The sequence below is a fragment of the Lutra lutra genome, chromosome 4 (assembly GCF_902655055.1).
Source record: "Lutra lutra chromosome 4, mLutLut1.2, whole genome shotgun sequence".
In the NCBI taxonomy this organism is placed as follows: Eukaryota; Metazoa; Chordata; class Mammalia; order Carnivora; family Mustelidae; genus Lutra; species Lutra lutra.
This window is the reverse complement of record NC_062281.1, coordinates 43,983,999-44,003,197: the sequence shown is the minus strand read 5'-3', so window position 1 is coordinate 44,003,197 and position 19,199 is coordinate 43,983,999. Positions and strand designations below refer to the sequence as shown.

The window sequence follows — 19,199 nt, the reverse complement described above, 5'->3', positions numbered from 1 at the left end:
TCCGTTCCTGATTAAAACGCTTCCAAGTATAGGTATAGAGGGAACATTCCTGGACTTCATCAAATCTATCTATGAAAAACCCACAGCAAATATCATCCTCAATGGGAAAAAGCTTGCAGCCTTCCCGTTGAGATCAGGAACACGACAAGGATGCCCACTCTCACCACTCTTGTTCAACATAGTATTAGAAGTCCTAGCAACGGCAATCAGACAACAAAGAGAAATAAAAGGTATCCAAATTGTCAATGAAGAAGTCAAACTCTCTCTCTCCGCAGATGACATGATTCTTTATATGGAAAACCCAAAAGACTCCACCCCCAAACTACTAGAACTCATACAGCAATTCAGCAACGTGGCAGGATACAAAGTCAATGTACAGAAATCAGTGGCTTTCTTATACACTAACAATGAAAATACAGAAAGGGAAATTAGAGAATCGATTCCATTTACTATAGCACCAAGAACCATAAGATACCTGGGAATAAACCTAACCAAAGAGGTAAAGGATCTGTACTTGAGGAACTACAGAACACTCATGAAAGAAATTGAGAAGACACAAAAAGGTGGAAGACCATTCCATGCTCTTGGATTGGAAGAATAAACATTGTTAAAATGTCTATACTGCCTAGAGCAATCTATACTTTTAATGCCATTCCAATCAAAATTCCACCGGTATTCTTCAAAGAGCTAGAGCAAATAATCCAAAAATTTGTATGGAACCAGAAGAGACCCCGAATCGCTAAGGAAATGTTGAAAAACAAAAATAAAACTGGCGGCACCATGTTACCTGATTTCAAGCTTTACTACAAAGCTGTGATCACCAAGACAGCATGGTACTGGCATAAAAACAGACACATAGACCAGTGGAACAGAGTAGAGAGCCCAGATATGGACCCTCAACTCTATGGTCAGTTAATCTTTGACAAACAGGAAAAAATATACAGTGGAAAAGAGACAGTCTCTTCAATAAATGGTGCTGGGAAAACTGGGCAGCTATATGTAGAAGAATGAAACGCGACCATTCTCTTACAGTGTACACAAAGATAAACTCAAAATGGATAAAAGACCTCAACATGAGACAGGAATCCATCAGAATCCTAGAGGAGAACATAGGCAGTAATCTCTTCGATATCAACCACAGCAACTTCTTTCAAGATATGTCTCCAAAGGCAAAGGAAACAAAAGCCAAAATAAACTTTTGGGACTTCATCAAAATCAAAAGCTTCTGCACAGCAAAGGAAACAGTCAACAAAACAAAGAGGCAACCCACGGAATGGGAGAAGATATTTGCAAATGACAGTACAGACAAAAGATTGATATCCAGGATCTATAAAGAACTCCTCAAACTCAACATACACAAAACAGATAATCATATCAAAAAATGGGCAGAAGATATGAACAGACACTTCTCCAATGAAGACATACAAATGGCTATCAGACACATGAAAAAATGTTCATCATCACCAGCCATCAGGGAGATTCAAATTAAAACCACATTGAGATACCACCTTACACCAGTTAGAATGGCCAAAATTAGCAAGACAGGAAACAACATGTGTTGGAGGGGATGTGGAGAAAGGGGAACCCTCTTACACTGTTGGTGGGAATGCAAGTTGGTGCAGCCTCTTTGGAGAACAGTGTGGAGATTCCTCAAGAAATTAAAAATAGAGCTTCCCTAGGACCCTGCAATTGCACTACTGGGTATTTACCCCAAAGATACAGATGTAGTGAAAAGAAGGGCCATCTGTACTCCAATGTTTATAGCAGCAATGGCCACGGTTGCCAAACTGTGGAAAGAACCAAGATGCCCTTCAACGGACGAATGGATAAGGAAGATGTGGTCCATATACACTATGGAGTATTGTGCCTCCATGAGAAAGGATGAATACCCAACTTTTGTACCAACATGGACGGGACTGGAAGAGATTATGCTGAGTGAACTAAGTCAAGCAGAGAGAGTCAACTATCATATGGTTTCACTTATTTGTGGAGCATAACAAATAGCATGGAGGACATGGGGAGTTAGGAGAAGGGAGTTGGGGGAAATTGGAAGGGGAGGTGAACAATGAGAGACTATGGACTCTGAAAAACAATCTGAAGGGTTTGAAGAGGTGGGGGGGTGGGAGGTTGGGGGAACCAGGTGGTGGGTATTAGAGAGGGCACGGATTGCATGGAGCACTGGGTGTGGTACAAAAACAATGAATACTGTTATGCTGAAAATAAATTAAAAAAATGATTTAAAAAAATCAGCTGAAACTACAGACTTTTTCTAAATTCAACAGGAAACCATAGATGGTATTGGGCAATGAAGTAATCAAATCAGATACTTTTTAGCATGTTTATGAAAGACTAGAAGGTTAGAAGATAATTAACAAGCTTAAAACAAATCTAGGTACTTTCCTAAGGCAATCTACTAAGAGAGCAATACTTAGTAGAAAGGAAGAGACATTTGGTGATTGACGTTTCAGAATTTGGGCAGAGCAGAAATGGGGTATGAGGCAGAGGAAAAGCTGAAGATAACAGTGCTTTTAAACTACAATGATAATTAAGATACAAAGTCCTAGGACTCATTATTCAAAGATACCCAGTCGGTAAGGTTGGGGAAAGACCAAAGAAACTGAATTTTTAACAAGCACCAACCCCCTGCCAACATTTTCAATCTCAGGTGGTACATGGACCACACTTGGCAAAATATTCAGCTAGAAAGATGGTATGTCATTAGCAGAAATAGGTAATATAAGCAGTAATAGGGAGAAATAAATAAGGGGTAAGTGATGAGGGTAGGGGAGTGTTATAAATATACATTATAAAATGTTTATAATTGCTGTAAGAAAACAAGGATTTGGGGCACCTGGGTGGCTGGGTTTGTTAAGCCTCTGACATCGGCTCAGGTCATGATCTCAGGGTCCTGGGACGGAGCCCCATATCAGGCTCTCTGCTCAGCAGGGAGCCTGCTTCTCTCTCTCTCTCTGCCTGCCTCTCTGCCTGCCTGATCTCTGTCAAATAAATAAATAACATCTTTACAAAAAAAGAAAGAAAGAAAAAGAAATCAAGGCTCTTGTTTTTCCTGAAACCTCAAAGAATTGGTTTATCTAAACATAATTGTATCACTAATTCCCTGGCCTCCATCAAAAAATACCCACAAATATTTTACTTTTATTTTAATGCATTTTTAATGCACAGATTGTTGTGGCATCTGGACACATGACATACTTGAAAACAACACATTAAATTTATACAGCCCAGAATAGACAAAAAGCTGCCTTGCGTGTACCATCAACAATGCTCATCACTGGGGGAAGGGGTGCTACAGTAGCAGGGTCCCATGGAATTATTATTATTTAAATTCTGAACTTTGCATGAATATCAAAGGAATAAACACTTCAAATGTGAGAAGGAGAGAATTTCTACCAAGTAAGTGACCATGTTCCTAATTGGAAAATGATCATACTTTTACAGAGTTTAAATTCAGCAAAATGGGAAACGTACTTCAGTTAATTTTTTGCATTATATTTGCAAAAGGAGATAGGTTAATTAAACAAGGATTGATCTACAATATAACTTTTAATGGTCAATAAAGGGTCATTAGTAATAAAAAATTAAAGTATCTTTCAAATAAAAGATTTTATATAATCCTTTCTCAGCATTTCAGCTAAGATCAAGTGAAATAAAGGATTTTATTATGTCAACTGTACTGTCAAAAATTTTTAAGGTTACAATAATATGGTATCAAATAAATAGAACAGCAAATCCTGTTTTACTAATTACAAAGTGACGGCAGAGAAGAGACACATATCCAACCATACTGAAAAAGCCAAGACATCTACAATTCTAGTATAAAACCAGTAAGGCCGGCAGCATGTACTACTGCACGCTAAGAGCTTAATGAGTCACGAGGAATGAGAAGGAGAAAGTGTATGTTTGGCTTCAATGATCCTGAGGTAGAGAAAAGGCAGTTTCGTGTCTATTTTGGCTGCTAACTAATACACCTTCAGACTGTTTCTTCTGATGAGACAAAGAGTAATTGAAAACAGGATTATAGATCTAAAGGTCACAAGCCTTGATATTTCAATACTTATAATCCCTTTAAACTGGTTATTTTAAGAGAATTATATGAAACCCAAGATTGTTTCAATTATCATACAGATAATAAAAAGTTTTATTCTGTCCAGATGGTACCAAAAACTGGTGGCTAAAGGATGAAGGAAAACAATAATTTCTAGATGCAAACATCTCAGATGGCATCTATTCTTATCTCTGTAATTCCTAAGTAAACAGATATATATCTATTTTATCATAATTTCTCAATACAAACTCCCTTTTCTTGGTTCTCAAGTGATATTAGTGAATTCTTATGATTCAGAACTTTCAATAAGTTACCAGAGACAAAGGTTTACTGACAAAAAGTATATATTTTTTTCTATTTAGCCCAAATGTTTAAACACATTTCACTGGGAACATCCAAATAATATACCTGTGTTCAGTGTAGATGAAACGTTCTAATACACTCTAACTCTAACAAAATCACAATAACCAAGTCTGACTTACTTGAAGTTAAAAGTTTTTATTTTTCTTAGTTTGCATGTATTTTACATTGAAGCAAATGTGAACCAAGTTCCCCCAAAATGGTCATTTTAGGACAATATATAACAACTTTGGGAAGTCTACTGAAAAGCTTTTCTGAGTCTCTACATGTGCCTTGTCAATCTCTTAAATAGAACTTGAATATGTCATTTCCAATGTTACTTGACCAACTTTTCACATTTTGCATATTATCATCTCATGAAGCCTCCATTTCATGTAAAGTTTGGTGAAAGAGAAGGTTTATTAGAAAGCTGATTTAGAAGAATTTTAAGGGAAATGAATAAGCAAGCATATGGTTGATGAATAAAAGATGTTAAAGAACTGGCTAAGAGACATGCTTATCAGCTCCCCAGCTTCAGATAGGAAAGGAATATTCTGGCAACAGAGACCTAGTATAGGATGACCATATAATTCACCATCCAAGCCAGAACACTTTGAGAGTGAAAGTGTCCTGTGACACCAGGACAGCAAGTATAAACCAGGACTGCTCTGGGCCAACTTCCTGCCCCAATATACTCTTGCCCTAACTACAAAGAACACAAGTACAATTCACAACACACTGTACCTCAACTAATTTTGTCATTCATTAGGTGTTGCAGTAGAAGGAAGGAAAGGGACATCTTCTGGAAAACTTCCATTTAAGGAAACAAATTATTATTTTAGACAATACTTGCTGCAGATATGGCAATACCACAATATCAGGTTATACTGTGAGACTGTCCTCATTTATGAATCTCTCTGGGACATATGGCACTACTGAGTATTTGGTCTTGAAAATAAGTTGATTTCCCAACTAGCACTGTCCCAATTCCCCCCCTTTCCATCTTGATTTCCTCTTGACCATCTTCATATGCACTCTTCCTCAGTTTGCCTATTAAACACTGGTGCTCCCCATAGTTCATCCATTCCACATGTGTTCACCTTGGGTACCTCATTCCTTTGAATATATGTATCAAGGACCTATATCCCTAGCCCTGGCTTCTTTGATCATACATCCAGCATTCTTCTGAGTATGACCAATGTGAATTTCTCATTTGTCCCAATGACTGACTTGTTTTTTTCTATGTTCTAGAAAAAACATTTTTTAACTAAAAAATTTATTATTTATTTTATTTTTTAACTAAACTCAAGGAATGTCACAGAAGCAGTGTTGTTTTCTTCTCATTGCATATTTTCCTCAATTGGTAGTGTTAACTTTGATCACTTGATTAAGGTGATAATCTGCCTGATTTCCCCACTGTGAATTTAGTTTTTTCCTCTCTGTAATTAATAAGTATTTGGTTGGGAGTACTTTGAAATTATATAAATATCCTCTTCTTCCTCAAATTTGCAACTACTAGTTTAGGATTTATTGATGCTTCATGCTGAATTAATTATACTCATAGAGTTGTCAAATGATTTTCTAATTTCATCATTCCTTCTACATTTATTAGCTCATATTCTATGGTATTAAAAAGTATTTCCTTCTCCCTATTTATTTATTCATTTCTGTGTTTATAGCAGTATATACTCACTTGTAAATTGCTATTTTGTTCAACAGGTCAAAATTCATATATATCATTTGTTTATTTTGATGCTCAGGTTGTCCTGGGTTTAGCCAATGAAAGGTCCTTCAAGTGGTTTATATCGTTTTGACATATTGCCATCATTTTTTAAATTTAAACACTTGTTATTTTCTGGCACAAGAAAATATTCAAGGTTCATCTTATATACTCTCCTTGATCCTGCCCTGGAATCTGTCATTTCTCCCATGAGCCCAGTTACCTTTCAGTGAAGAACAGTATTTAGACATCAAGATCTGGGGACAGGATATGTTCCTTGCTAACGAGTGATACCGTTTCTAAGCTTGTCAGTGCACAGAGCTAGGGAACATACATATTGGCATGAAGTCAGTGCTTCCAACTTCCAACCCAATGCCGCACAATTCATTGTAGTTTTTCCCTTTCTACATTTATATTTGTAACTTTCTTTTCTAACAGTGACAAACCTATCAGCATTACTATCAAGGAAATTTGTCATATTTAATTTTTTGTTTAACATTTTATAATAAAAAGTTAATACCTAAGATTTTTAACTTGTAGATCACCTAAGAAACAATATACAAAAGCCCATTTGAACTAAATCTAATAAGTAACTAACCTATGCTAATGTAGACCAACTTGAGAGTAATAGTAATCTCAAATATCAAATACCTCACAGATGTCAGTCACATTACTTTATGCCTTACAGACAAGTGCTCCACTCTATGGCAAGAAAAATGAGACTGCTCTTAAAACAACTAGGCTTGGGACGCCTGGGTGGCTCAGTGGGTTAAAGCCTCTGCCTTCGGCTCAGGTCATGATCCCAGAGTCCTGGGATCGAGCCCCGAATCGGGCTCTCTGCTCAGCAGGGAGCCTGCTTTCTCCTCTCTCTCCGTCTGCCTGCCTCTCTGCCTACTTGTAATCTCTGTCTGTCAAATAAATAAATAAATAAATAAATCTTAAAAAAAAAAAAAAACTAGGCTTATCCCTAAAGATGGCCATCTTCTCATAAGCATATGTTTGCATATGGGAGAAATAGTTAGTGTAATAAAATCAAGGTTCTTTGAAGATTAGGATCAATGGAATTCTAAATAGACAACTGAAAGTGTTGTTTCAATGTACATATAAGATTCACCATAAAAAAGAAATAGATTGCATATATTGAATTGCTAACATTCAAGATCTATAAAGATCTACATTGTGCAATTACTTGTATATATATGGATTCATCACTTATTCTAAAATTGGAAAATGATAGTTTTCATACTTCTTTTCATTAAGTCTTTTGTTTTAATTTCAGTATAGTTAACATACAGTGCTATATTATTTTAGGTGTATAATATAGTGATTCAACAATTCCCTACTGATAGTCAGTGCTCATCAAAAATGTACTTTTTAATCCCCATCACCTATTTTACCCATGCTCCTAACCACCTCTCCTCCGGTAACCATCAGTTTGTGCTTTATAATTCAGAGTCTGATTTTTGGTTTCTCTCTCTCTTTTTTCCCTTTGCTCACTTGTTTAGTTGCTTAAATTCCACATATGAGTGAAATCATATCGTATTTCTTTCCCGAATGACTTACTTTTCTTAGCATTATAATCTGTAGTTCCATCCATATTATTGCAAATGGCAAGATCTCTTTCTTTTTTTATGGCTGAATAATGTCCCATCTGTATATACATACCACTTCTTCATTATCCATTCATTTATTCATGGATATCTGAGCTGCTTCCATAATTTGGCTATTGTAAATAAAGCTACTATAAACATAGGGGTGTATCCTTTGAATTAGCGTTTTTATACTTTTTTTGGTAACTATCCAGTAGTACAATCACTGAATCATAGGGTAGTTCTATTTTTAATTTTTTGAGGAATCTCCATACTGTTTTCCACAGTGGCTATACCACTTTACATTCCCACCAACAGTACAAGAGGGTTCCTATTTCTCCCCATCCTTACCAACACTTGTTTCTTGTGTTTTTTATTTTAGCCACTCTGATAGGTATGAGGTGATATCTCACTGTAGTATTGATTGGCATTTCTCTGATTATGAGTGATGTTAAGCATCTTTTCATACGTCCGTTGGCCATCTATATGTCTTCTTTGGAGAAATGTCTGTTTATGTCTTGCTTGTTTTTTGGGTGTTGAGTTGTATAAGTTCTTTATATATTTTGGATACTAACACTTTATTGGATATGTCATTGGCAAATATCTTCTCCCATTTATTAAGTTTTCTTTTAGTTTGTGGCAATTATTTTTGGCAATTATCACTTATGCTAATTATTAGTCATTTCGATGTATATTACCTATTTCAAGTGATTAGGTTTTCAAATTCAAGAAAAACATCCTGGGAAAAGTCACTTAGGAGCAAAAATATGACTTCACTTATATGTAGAATCTAAAAAAAAAAAAAAAACAAAAACAAAAACAAATGAACCAAAAAACTGAAAAAAAAAAAAAACAGAAACCAACTCATAGATAAAGAGAACAAACAGTTATTTGCAGAGAAAAGGGGGCATGGGCAAAATAGATAGAGGAAATTGAGAGATACAAACATCCAATTATAAAATAATTAAGTCATGAGGAGGAAAATACAGCATAGGGAATATAGTCCATAGCATTATAATAACAGTATATGGTGACAGTACCTACACTTATCATAGTGAGTACTATATATTGCATAGAACTGCCAAATCACTATATTGTACAAGTAAAACTAACATAACATTGTATGTTAACTATATTTCAAAAATAGAAAGGTTTTAAAAACTTCAAAAAAAATCACCTAGATTTTTCTTTCTCTCTCCTTCTCTTTGGCTAACTACTTTAGGAAAAGCAAACTGGAAAAGAAAATTCTAGTTTGCTACATGGATAGTTTCTAAGAAACATCAATGTTAATATACCAGACCAGAACATACAAAACTTGAGTTGAGCCCAGTCTTTAAAAAAAAAAAAATTGCATGGCCTTGACAAAACCATGCTATTTCCCTTCTTAAATGATTCCTAAATTTCCTTCAAATTAAGACAAACTAGTGCACATGATCATATGTATCAGGTTAAGGATAATCATTTTCATGCCCAGAAACAAATCTTAGAAACAAACAAATTAGAGAGGCCCAATAATAATACTACATATTTTTAAACATATCTTTTAAAACCAATGAAAGATATGTTCACTGAGGTAAAGTTTATCTGAGTATATAAGAGGAAATAAACATCTCAAGGCAACCATCAGAATGCTCTTTATGGTTATTTTGTTTCTAATAGTTTCATAATTCTGTATGACTTACTAAAAAATAGCTTTATTAGTAAATAAGTGTCAAAAGTATAAAAATAACTAGTACACATCCAATTTCATAGAAGTTGCATTAAATGCATTCATTATATTGATGTCTCACGTGATTAAATCATTACCATTTTACTAATATAAGGATTTCTCAGACTGGTAGTTTCCAAACAGATTGTATTATTAAAACTTGTATTTATAAACAATGATGCAAATTGCTCATTTTTAAAACCACCAAACTATACTGCCAGAGAAATACAATAAAAAGAATTGAGTTTAAAAACTGAGAAAATAGGTTAATGGGGAGAAGCACTGGGTTATTAACTAATATAATTCTGCTACATAGAAACAAGTATGCATTTTTACAAAAATGCAAAAGTAAATTTAGTTTTTTTTAAAAGATTTATTTTAAATTTTGAGAGATTTAGAGAAAGAGAGATGGGGGGGAGACAAAGGGAGAGAGAATCTTAAGCAGACTCCATGCTGAGCGCAGAGCACAATGTGGGGCTCAATCTCATGACAGTAAGATCATGACCTGAGCCAAAACCAAGAGCTGGATGCTTAACCAACTGTACCACCCAGACACCCCTAAAAGTACATTTATATGTTTTTATAGCAATCGATTGATAGAGAAAAAATACCCCAGATATGAATCAAAACACAAATAAGAAAATCATAAATTCTACTTTGTACTGGGATCTATCTTCCACTCCTTATTCCTTAATTCCTATTCTATCAAGTACATAATACTTTTTTTTTCTTTTAAGATTAAGTTATTGGGGCACCTGGGTGGCTCAGTGGGTTAAGCCACTGCCTTCAGCTCAGGTCATGATCCCAGGGTCCTGGGATTGAGCCCCGCATCGGGCTCTCTGCTCCGCAGGGAGCCTGCCTCCACCTTTCTCTCTGCCTGCCTCTCTGCCTACTTGTGATCTCTGTCTGTCAAATAAATAAATAAAATCTTTAAAAAAAAAAAAGATTAACTTATTTATTCGAGAGAGAGAGAGAGAATGAGAGTGGGGGCAGAAGGAAAGAACCCCCGAGGCAGACTCCCTGCTGAATGTGGAGCCACACCACAGAGCTCTAGCCCATGACCCATGAGATTATGACCTGAACCAAAACCAAGAGCTCAAGGCTTAACTGACTGAGCTACCCAGGTGTCCCTGTATTGCCTTTTATAAAGCATTTCATTTAAAAAGATATTAAAGTGGATGCCGGGGTGGCTCAGTTGGTTGAGCGGCTGCCTTTGGCTCAGGTCATGATCCCAGCATCCTAGAATCGAGTCCCGCATCGGGCTCTTTGCTCTGCAGGGAGCCTGCTTCTCCCTCTGCCACTCTGTCTGCCCGTGTTCATTCTCTCTCTCTCTCTGACAAATAAATAAATAAAATCTTTAAAAAAAAAAAAAAGATGTTAAAGTGTTGCTTGATAGTTGACCTAAAAGCATTCAGTTTCATAAAAAAGAAATAATTAAAGAAAAGCTATCAAAGTGAAAATATGGAAGATATAGATTTAGAATGGTCAAAAAGCAATAAAAGACTTTACATTTCAGCAACGTTATAGATTATTGAGATTAAACACTTATAGGGTTCTGAGAGTCAATTATCATATGGTTTCACTCACTTGTGGCGCATAAGGAATAACATGGAAGACATTGGTAGATAGAGAGAAGTGAGTTGGGGGAAATTGGAAGGGGAGAAAACCATGAGACTGTGAACTCTGAGAAACAAACTGAGAGTTTTGGAGGGGACAGGGGCTGGGAGGGTGGGTGAGACTGGTGGTAGGTATTATGGAGGGCATACATTGCATGGAGCACTGGGTGTGGTGCATAAACAATGAATTCTGGAACACTGAAAAGAAAAAATAAAATTAACATAAAATAAAAACATTCATAGGGTTTTGTTTACATGAGTCTTTATGAAAACTGAACATCTAACACTCTTGTGCTGTGTTGCTTTACATATTATGTATTTATAATTTATGTATTATACATCAATGAAATGTTTTATACAAAACATAAAGGATTCAGCTAATATAATACTTAAGAAGAAAGAACTTTAAATAGACAAGAGACTGAAAAAAGAGAACTAAAAAGAAAATATTAGGGAAAAAAAGGAGTAAAAAAGTCTCCCAAATTACAACAAGTGATAAAATAAGCTAAGACCAATAAACAATGAAACAAAGACACAAAAGAGATAAGATGATCCACATAGACAAAAGCTTTTGAAAAATAAAAACATGAAACAAACTCTTGTGATAGAACAAGAAAAAAGATACAAAAGTATTAGAAATATATAAGGGAACATGGCTAAACATTCAGCAACTATTACTATTAATTAAGAAGAGGATACTGTAGGGGCGCCTGGGTGGCTCAGTGGGTTAAGCTGCTGCCTTCGGCTCAGGTCATGATCTCGGAGTCCTGGGATCGAGTCCCGCATCGGGCTCTCTGCTCAGCAGGGAGCCTGCTTCCTCCTGTCTCTCTGCCTGCCTCTCTGCCTGCTTGTGATCTCTCTCTGTCAAATAAATAAATAAAACCTTTAAAAAAAAAAAAAGAAGAGGATACTGTAAAAAAATTTCTTGTAAATAAATTTAAAAATTAAGATAAAATATCACTAATACCAGTTCAAGAAGGTCAAGGTAGCATAAAATTGAATAGAATAAAAGTCATTTAAAAGAATCAATCAGTGTTTAAAATCTACCCTTAAAAATTAAAAGATATACACATAAAACAAAAGCAACAAGACTAGATAGGGTTTTGTTTGTTTGTTTTTTCTTTAAAGATTTTATTTATTTATTTGACAGAGATCACAAGTAGGCAGAGAGGCAGGCAGAGAGAAAGGGGAAAGCAGGCTCCCCGCCCAGCAGAGAGCTGGATTCAGGTCTCAGTCCCAGGACCTGAGATCATGAGATCTGAGATCATGACCTGAACTAAAGGCAGAAGCTTAATTAACCCACTGAGCCACCAAGGTGCCCCTAGATAGTTTTAAAGGTAAATTCTATTAGCCATTCAAGAGACAGATAATCCATATAAACAAGCTGTATCAGACACATAGAATGATAAGCTATTTTGAAAAATACAAATAGGTACAACACTGCTCAACTCATTTCATGAGGCTAACAAATCCTTACAATGACACCAAGGCAAGGACATTATGAGAACGAGAAATCATAGGTCAAACTCACTTATAAAGAGAGAGATAAAAATCCTAAGTATAATATTGGAAAATAAATACAATATGTGCATATAATCATATAACAATGTTTACCAAAATAGAGCTGGGCTAATAGCAAAAATGGAAAGATAGTTTAACACTAGATAATACATTAGTAATATTCTCCATGTTAACTGATTTCAGCTGAAAAAAATTGGAAGTCCTCAACAGATACATGAAAAAAGTTATATTCAATACCCATTGATTCTTAAAGAGTGAGACAAAGTAGAAAAGAAGGGAAGGAGGAGAGAAAAGAGACAAAGCAGGAGGGAAATAGCAATAGAAAAGAACCTTCTTACGTTGTTGATGGTAGCAAACAGAAAAAGAAAAGATTATCCTTAATTGTGAAAAATCATGAACAAGACAATCACTATAATCAGAAATCCAGGTAATCGAGTGAGACAAGGGGAGACAGGACATAGGAATTGAAAGAAAAAAAAAGTTATGACTATGATTCACAAATAATATATCACAAATAATATGACACAAATTATTAGAATCAGTATAAGATTTTTTCATAAGAGCTCAGCAAAGTTACAATTTATAAAGTCTATATACAAAAATCATAAATTACTATAGCAATAAAAATTTTTAAACATCTATAAATACCATGAATACATATAAAATATATGCATAACTTTTTTAAGAGAATAGATTATTACAATAAAATAAGAGCAGTCGTTAATGGGCATTTTGAGGAGAGCTACAGAATATGCAATAAAATCTAAAACATGTATGTGTCAGAAACATCAGTTTCACTGCTAGTTATATGAACTAGTGAAACATCCTCTATGTAAACAAAACATTCAAAAAGCTATTTAATGATAGCAAAAATTTTAAAAACTTGGAAAAAAAATCCAAAGTCCTGCATGTACATCACAATTCATTCATCAGTGAAATATAATGAGGTTAAAAGGTGTAGGCAATGATGGGGCGCCTGGGTGGCTCAGTGGGTTAAAGCCACTGCCTTTGGCTCAGGTCATGATCCCAGGGTCCTGGGATCGAGCCCCACGTCAGGCTTCCTGCTCAACAGGGAGCCTGCTTCCTCCTCTCTCTCTCTGCCTGCCTCTCTGCCTACTTGTGATCTCTGCCTGTCAAATAAATAAATAAAATCTTTAAAAAAAAAAAGTGTAGGCAATGAAGGGCACTTGGATGGTTGGATGGTTCAGTGTGTTGACCCCCCCTTCTTGGTCTTGGCTCAGGTTGTAGGATCTATCCCACTTGGGGCTCTGCATTCAGTACAGGGTCTGCTTGGGATTCTTTCTCCCTACCTCTCCTTCCCTCTCTGCTCTCCACACTTCCCATTCACTCTCTCTCTCTCTCTCTAAAATAAATAAATAAATAAAATCTTTTTTAAAAATCTGTGGACAGAGATAAATTACATGAGGTTTTAAAATATTCAAGGGGCGCCCGGTGGCTCAGTCAGTTAAGGATCTGCTTCAGCTCAGGTCATGATCTCAGTGTCCTTGGATAGAACCCCAAGTAGGGCTCCCTGCTCAGTGGGGAGTCTACTTCTCCCTCTCCCACTGCCCCACCCCACTGCCCATGCTCTCTCTCTCTCTCTCTCAAATGGATAAAAAAAAAATTCAAATTAATAGCTGAAGTATCAGCTAGGGAAAATATACAATATATATAATACATATTTTCATGCTTCCTAATAATAAACATCAAAATATCAAATTCTTTGGTTATCTGGTGGAAACAAGAAAGACATACAACTGAGATTGCTTGCACAGAGGTATTTAATTGGATCGATCTGTACATAGCATATAGTTGGGTCTTGCTTTTTTACCCAGTCTGAAAATATTTGGCTTAAACAGAGTGTTAAGGGGGAACCTGGGTGGCACAGTTGGTTAAGCAACTGAGTGGTTTGGCTCAGCTCATTATCTCAGGGTCATGAACTTGAGTCCCGCATCAAGCTCTTCACTTGGCACAGAGTCTATTTGTTTCTCTCTCCCTCTGCCCCTTTCCCCTCTCAAATAAATAAATAAATCATTTTATTTATTCATAAATAAATAAATATATATATAAATGGAGTGTGAGAATAACTTTATTTAATGGAATTGTGTTTGTGTTTATATCTACTATCATGTAATTTATTTTCTATTTGTTCTATTCTTTTCCTTATTCTTTACTTTCTGCTTTGCAATTAATTGAACATATTTTAGTATTCTATTCTATCTTCCCTTTTAATTTGTAGCTATTCCTTTTTGTTTTGTATTTTTAATGGTCACTCTAGAATTTATAATGTCCATATATTGCTTGTCACAGTCTATCTTCAAATAATCTGCTACTACTACAGTAAACATCCACTTCCCTTCCCCAATCCTTTGGGACATTATTATGTCACATGTTACATCTACATGTATAATAAATAAGCCATAGCCAATATATTTGCTTTAAACAAACAAATATATTTTTCCAAATTTTTAAAAATGAGAAAAATGTTTTTCATATTTATCAAAACATATTTTCTATTTCCAGTTCTCTTTATTCATTTATAGATTGATGTTTAATTTTCCTTTTTTCTGAGGAACTTCCTTTAACATTTCTTGCAGTGTAAGTTTTTGGCAACAAATTCTCTCAGCTATTTTTTTAGATACATAAGTATTTGTTTTGTCTTTCATGTCTGAAGAATATTTTTGCTGGGTATAGAATTCTATTTTTTTTTTTTTTTGGTATTTGAAAAATGTCACTCCTTTGTCTTCTAGTTGGCATAGTATCGAACATTCTTTAAATTAATTTTTTTCTTTACTTCATATAAATCCCCTGCTGTGACTATTTTAGATTTCTTTTATCCCTGTTTTCAACAATTTAATTTTGATGTGCTTAGGTGTCTGTTTATGTTTTATCCTAATCAGGGTTCTTTGGACAGTTCAACTAGCCTTATCAGAGAACCTGAGTTCCACCCTACCCTGATCTTGCTAACAATGACAACAAAATAAATGACAGTAAGAAAATATTTTTGTAATATTTGTAATATAATTCTAATCTGAATTCTGCTGTAACTGTGAAATATAGACAACTGGCTTTTGTCTACACTAGTAAAGAATACTGACCTGGTTGAATACTCACATTTGAAAAGCAATACATCCATATGATCAATGCTCTTCAGTACAACTCTAAGACTCAATTAACAAAGGTATCCAAAGGAAGGATAGCTATTGTTTCTTATGTTAATTTTGATTGAGTTATTTCCCTGTCAGTAAAAAAAAAAAAAAAAAAAAAAAAAAAAAAATTCCAAATTTTTTTTTAACTTTTAATTTTTTTTTATTTATTTTTTTTTCAGCATAACAGTATTCATTATTTTTGCACCACACCCAGTGCTCCATGCAATCCGTGCCCTCTACAATACCCACCACCTGGTGCCCCCAACCTCCCACCCCCCACCCCTTCAAAATTCTCAGATCGTTTTTCAGAGTCCATAGTCTCTCATGGTTCACCTCCCCTTCCAATTTCCCTCAACTCCCTTCTCCTCTCCATCTCCCCTTGTCCTCCATGCTATTTGTTATGCTCCACAAATAAGTGAAACCATATGATAATTGACTCTCTCTGCTGTTTATAAAGCTGTAAAAAAAAAAAAAAAATTCCAAATTTTGAAGAGACTCTAAGAACCAAGGAGAATACATTACCTAAAGATTAAACTTTACAAACATTCAATGAGTTCAAACTGTGGCTTAGGTTCTATCAAAGTCACCTTTACATGATAAAGAATTGTTAAAGATGTTATCCAGATGCAATTGCTATAAATTATCCTTAGACCCAACTTACATACTTCTCCATATTCACTGCCTACTATAGCCTCAGTCCTTGCTCAATGGTCAACACCAGCCATTACCTTCAACTCATCTTCTAACACCACTGTCTGTCTTGAGTTCCTCTAGGTGTAATGGTAAATTACAGCTTCCACTACTACCTCCACGGTCACAGACATTCATAATCCTACACCCACAGGAAGCCTGGCTCCTCCCACCACTTCCAAGAGTCTAATGAAGCCACAGAGTACACATTGTGAGATTTGACTTCCCCAACAATGATCTGAAAAGTACAAGGACAATAACATACCATGAGGTGAGCTTTGACCAATGGGAAACAAAAGATAGGAAGATGCAGGTAGATAAATTTCTTTCTTTCTCAGTTCAGATACATTGACCTTTGAACAACACAGGGGTTAAGGATGCCAACCCACGGTCAAAAATCCATGTATAACTTTTAATTCCCCCAAAACTTAACTTCTAAAAGTTAACAGTTGAATGGAAGCCTTGCCAATAAAATAAACAGTATAAACAGTCAATTAATACATATTTTCTATGTTATATGTGTTATATACTGTATTCTTACCATAAAGCTACAAAAAATACTATATTTATTGAAAAAAAAATCCACATATTTTAAATACACAGTTCAAACCTATGTTGTTCAAGAATCAGCTGTAATTGGTTCTGTACAGCACGTCTGGAGATTTCCCACTTGACTAGACAAAAGTCTATGTTTTCTGATGCAGCTGTGGCCAGCCCAGTAACCACCTTGTATTTGTCTTTCTTTATACTGGTTTTTTGTGTGTGTTTGTTTGTTTGTTTGTTATATCCCCCTAGTATTGTACCCAAGCTTAACTTATACATCGAAATCTGATGACCTTATAATTCATTATTATATTCCTGTCACATCAATTCCTAAATATATTACAGCTTTTTTGTGATTAACTAGGATACTGTGTGATTTCTTAAAAACAGTTGTGAATGTCAGAGACCCACAGTAACTTTGCCTAGAAATTCACAAGCTGCTTTTCAAAAATAGGGGGCTCAGTGTGTGGATTCCCTATGTCTATCCTGTTCTAAATGCAGATAAGAAAAAACTATGATGGGGCACCTGGGTGGCTCAGTGGGTTAAAGCCTCTGCCTTAGGCTCAGGTCATGATCCCGGGGTCCTGGGATCGAGCCCGGTGGTGTCAGGCTCTCTGCTCAACAGGGGGCCTACTTCCCTTCCTCTCTCTCTGCCTGCCTTTCTGCCTACTTGTGATCTCTGTCTGTCAAATAAATAAATAAAATCTTTAAAAAAAAACTATGATAATAGTTGCAGAGATGTAGGAAGCCATATGTCAAATGTAAATACAAAAATGTTAAGTGGGTATAGCAAGAAAGACCTCATATTAGCTACAAAAATAATGAGGTGATCTTGAGAACAGAGTAAATCAAAGTTTGAGTATGGGCAGAATCTGTGAATATGATGAAATATAACTTCTATGATTATGTTAAATTAAATACCAAAAGAAGTTTCACAGATTTAATTAATGTCTATATCAGCTGACTTTAAAATAGGGATATTTTCAAACTGGGATTCATCTAATAATAAGAGCACTTTAAATCTTGGTTTAGAGGTCAGAGAAATTAGAGAGATTCAAACTAAAAGGGATTTGATGCCTGAGAAATTCTCCACTGCTGGATAGGGCCATGTGGCAAGACATATGAGTGGTTTAAAGGAGCTAAGAGGAAAGGAGGATTTCAGTCCTACAACCACAAGAAACTAGATTCAGCCAACCACATATCTGATTTTAGACGAAGATTCTTTCACAGATCCTTGAACACCCTGGTATGATTTCAGGTTTGTAAGACCCTGAGCACAGAACCCAGCAGGCCACACTGGACTTCTAACCTACAAAACTGGGAGCTAATAAATGGTTGTTGCTTTAAGTCACCAAGTTCATGGTAATTGGCTATGCAGCAATAAAAAATTAATTAATATATACCTGGAAATGGGTCATCTGATATCTAATTATTGAATCAGTTAAACATAGCTATGCAGGCTATTACTAGCAATTATTTTTAAAGACAAAAGAATGTTAAATCCTTTCTTATACGATATTCTTATTAGTAAGTTAAAATGTCACTATTTTAACATATGTCTTAGAGGCTTCTATTTTAGAATCAATTTTTATTCTCCTATAAAATGGCATTAGTAGTCTGCAAGTTTTCTCTCTTTCCCACTGGCTAATTTTCAACAGTGTTGATAAAATCCTCCTTCAGTAAGTTAACATTTTACCTCTGAATCAGGTCCTCTAGAAGATATTTCCAAAAGAGAATGATTATTGTCAGTAATTTGCTATTTGCCCCAGTGAACAAATAGAATAATGATCACTGATGTTCATAATAAGAGGCCACAAGCACAGGAAATACATAAATGTTTTCTGATTAAAAATTCAATTATTTTAATATAGTTTATAAATATATTTTATTTCATTTTCTTTTATACTCCATTACATCTACATTTAAATTACTAAACACAGCATCTCCTTCAGCCATGTCATATAATAAAAAAGTTCATTTTATTTCTGCCCCAGATCTTTGTATCTGAACTTATATGTCTTCAGATATGTAAGGTATTGATTGAAAAAATATCTTTTCATCTTTATTATTTTTAAATAATTTGAAAAACATACTTTGGATCTCTTGGCTAAAGAAATAGAAAATGAATACAGATGACCCCAGTCACATGGTCCTTAAATGCTCACTCATATAGGTATCCACTGAGAACATGCAGCAATCACAAGAAAACAGGGAACAGTAATGTGCATGATTTTTACTTGCACAGTTTCATACCTTCT

At 35.2% G+C, this 19,199-nt stretch overlaps 1 protein-coding gene across 11 annotated transcripts in view; it reads right to left on the bottom strand.

The window, feature by feature from the left end:
• TRIQK (triple QxxK/R motif containing) overlaps positions 1–19,199 on the bottom strand; it is a 100,710-nt gene that overhangs the window by 61,504 nt on the left and 20,007 nt on the right. For 3 of the 11 annotated variants that reach the window (XM_047727738.1, XM_047727742.1, XM_047727740.1), the window contains one exon: positions 15,674–15,797. The exons of 4 other annotated variants lie outside the window; for them this stretch is intronic. In XM_047727738.1, coding sequence (XP_047583694.1) covers positions 15,674–15,691 — 18 coding nt within the window. In that variant the 5' untranslated portion in view covers positions 15,692–15,797. Of the gene's footprint in view, positions 1–15,657; positions 15,798–17,467; positions 17,487–18,637; positions 18,710–19,199 lie in introns of those variants that run through there. 4 more of the 11 variants (XM_047727737.1, XM_047727739.1, XM_047727747.1 and 1 more) reach the window with 4 other exon arrangements.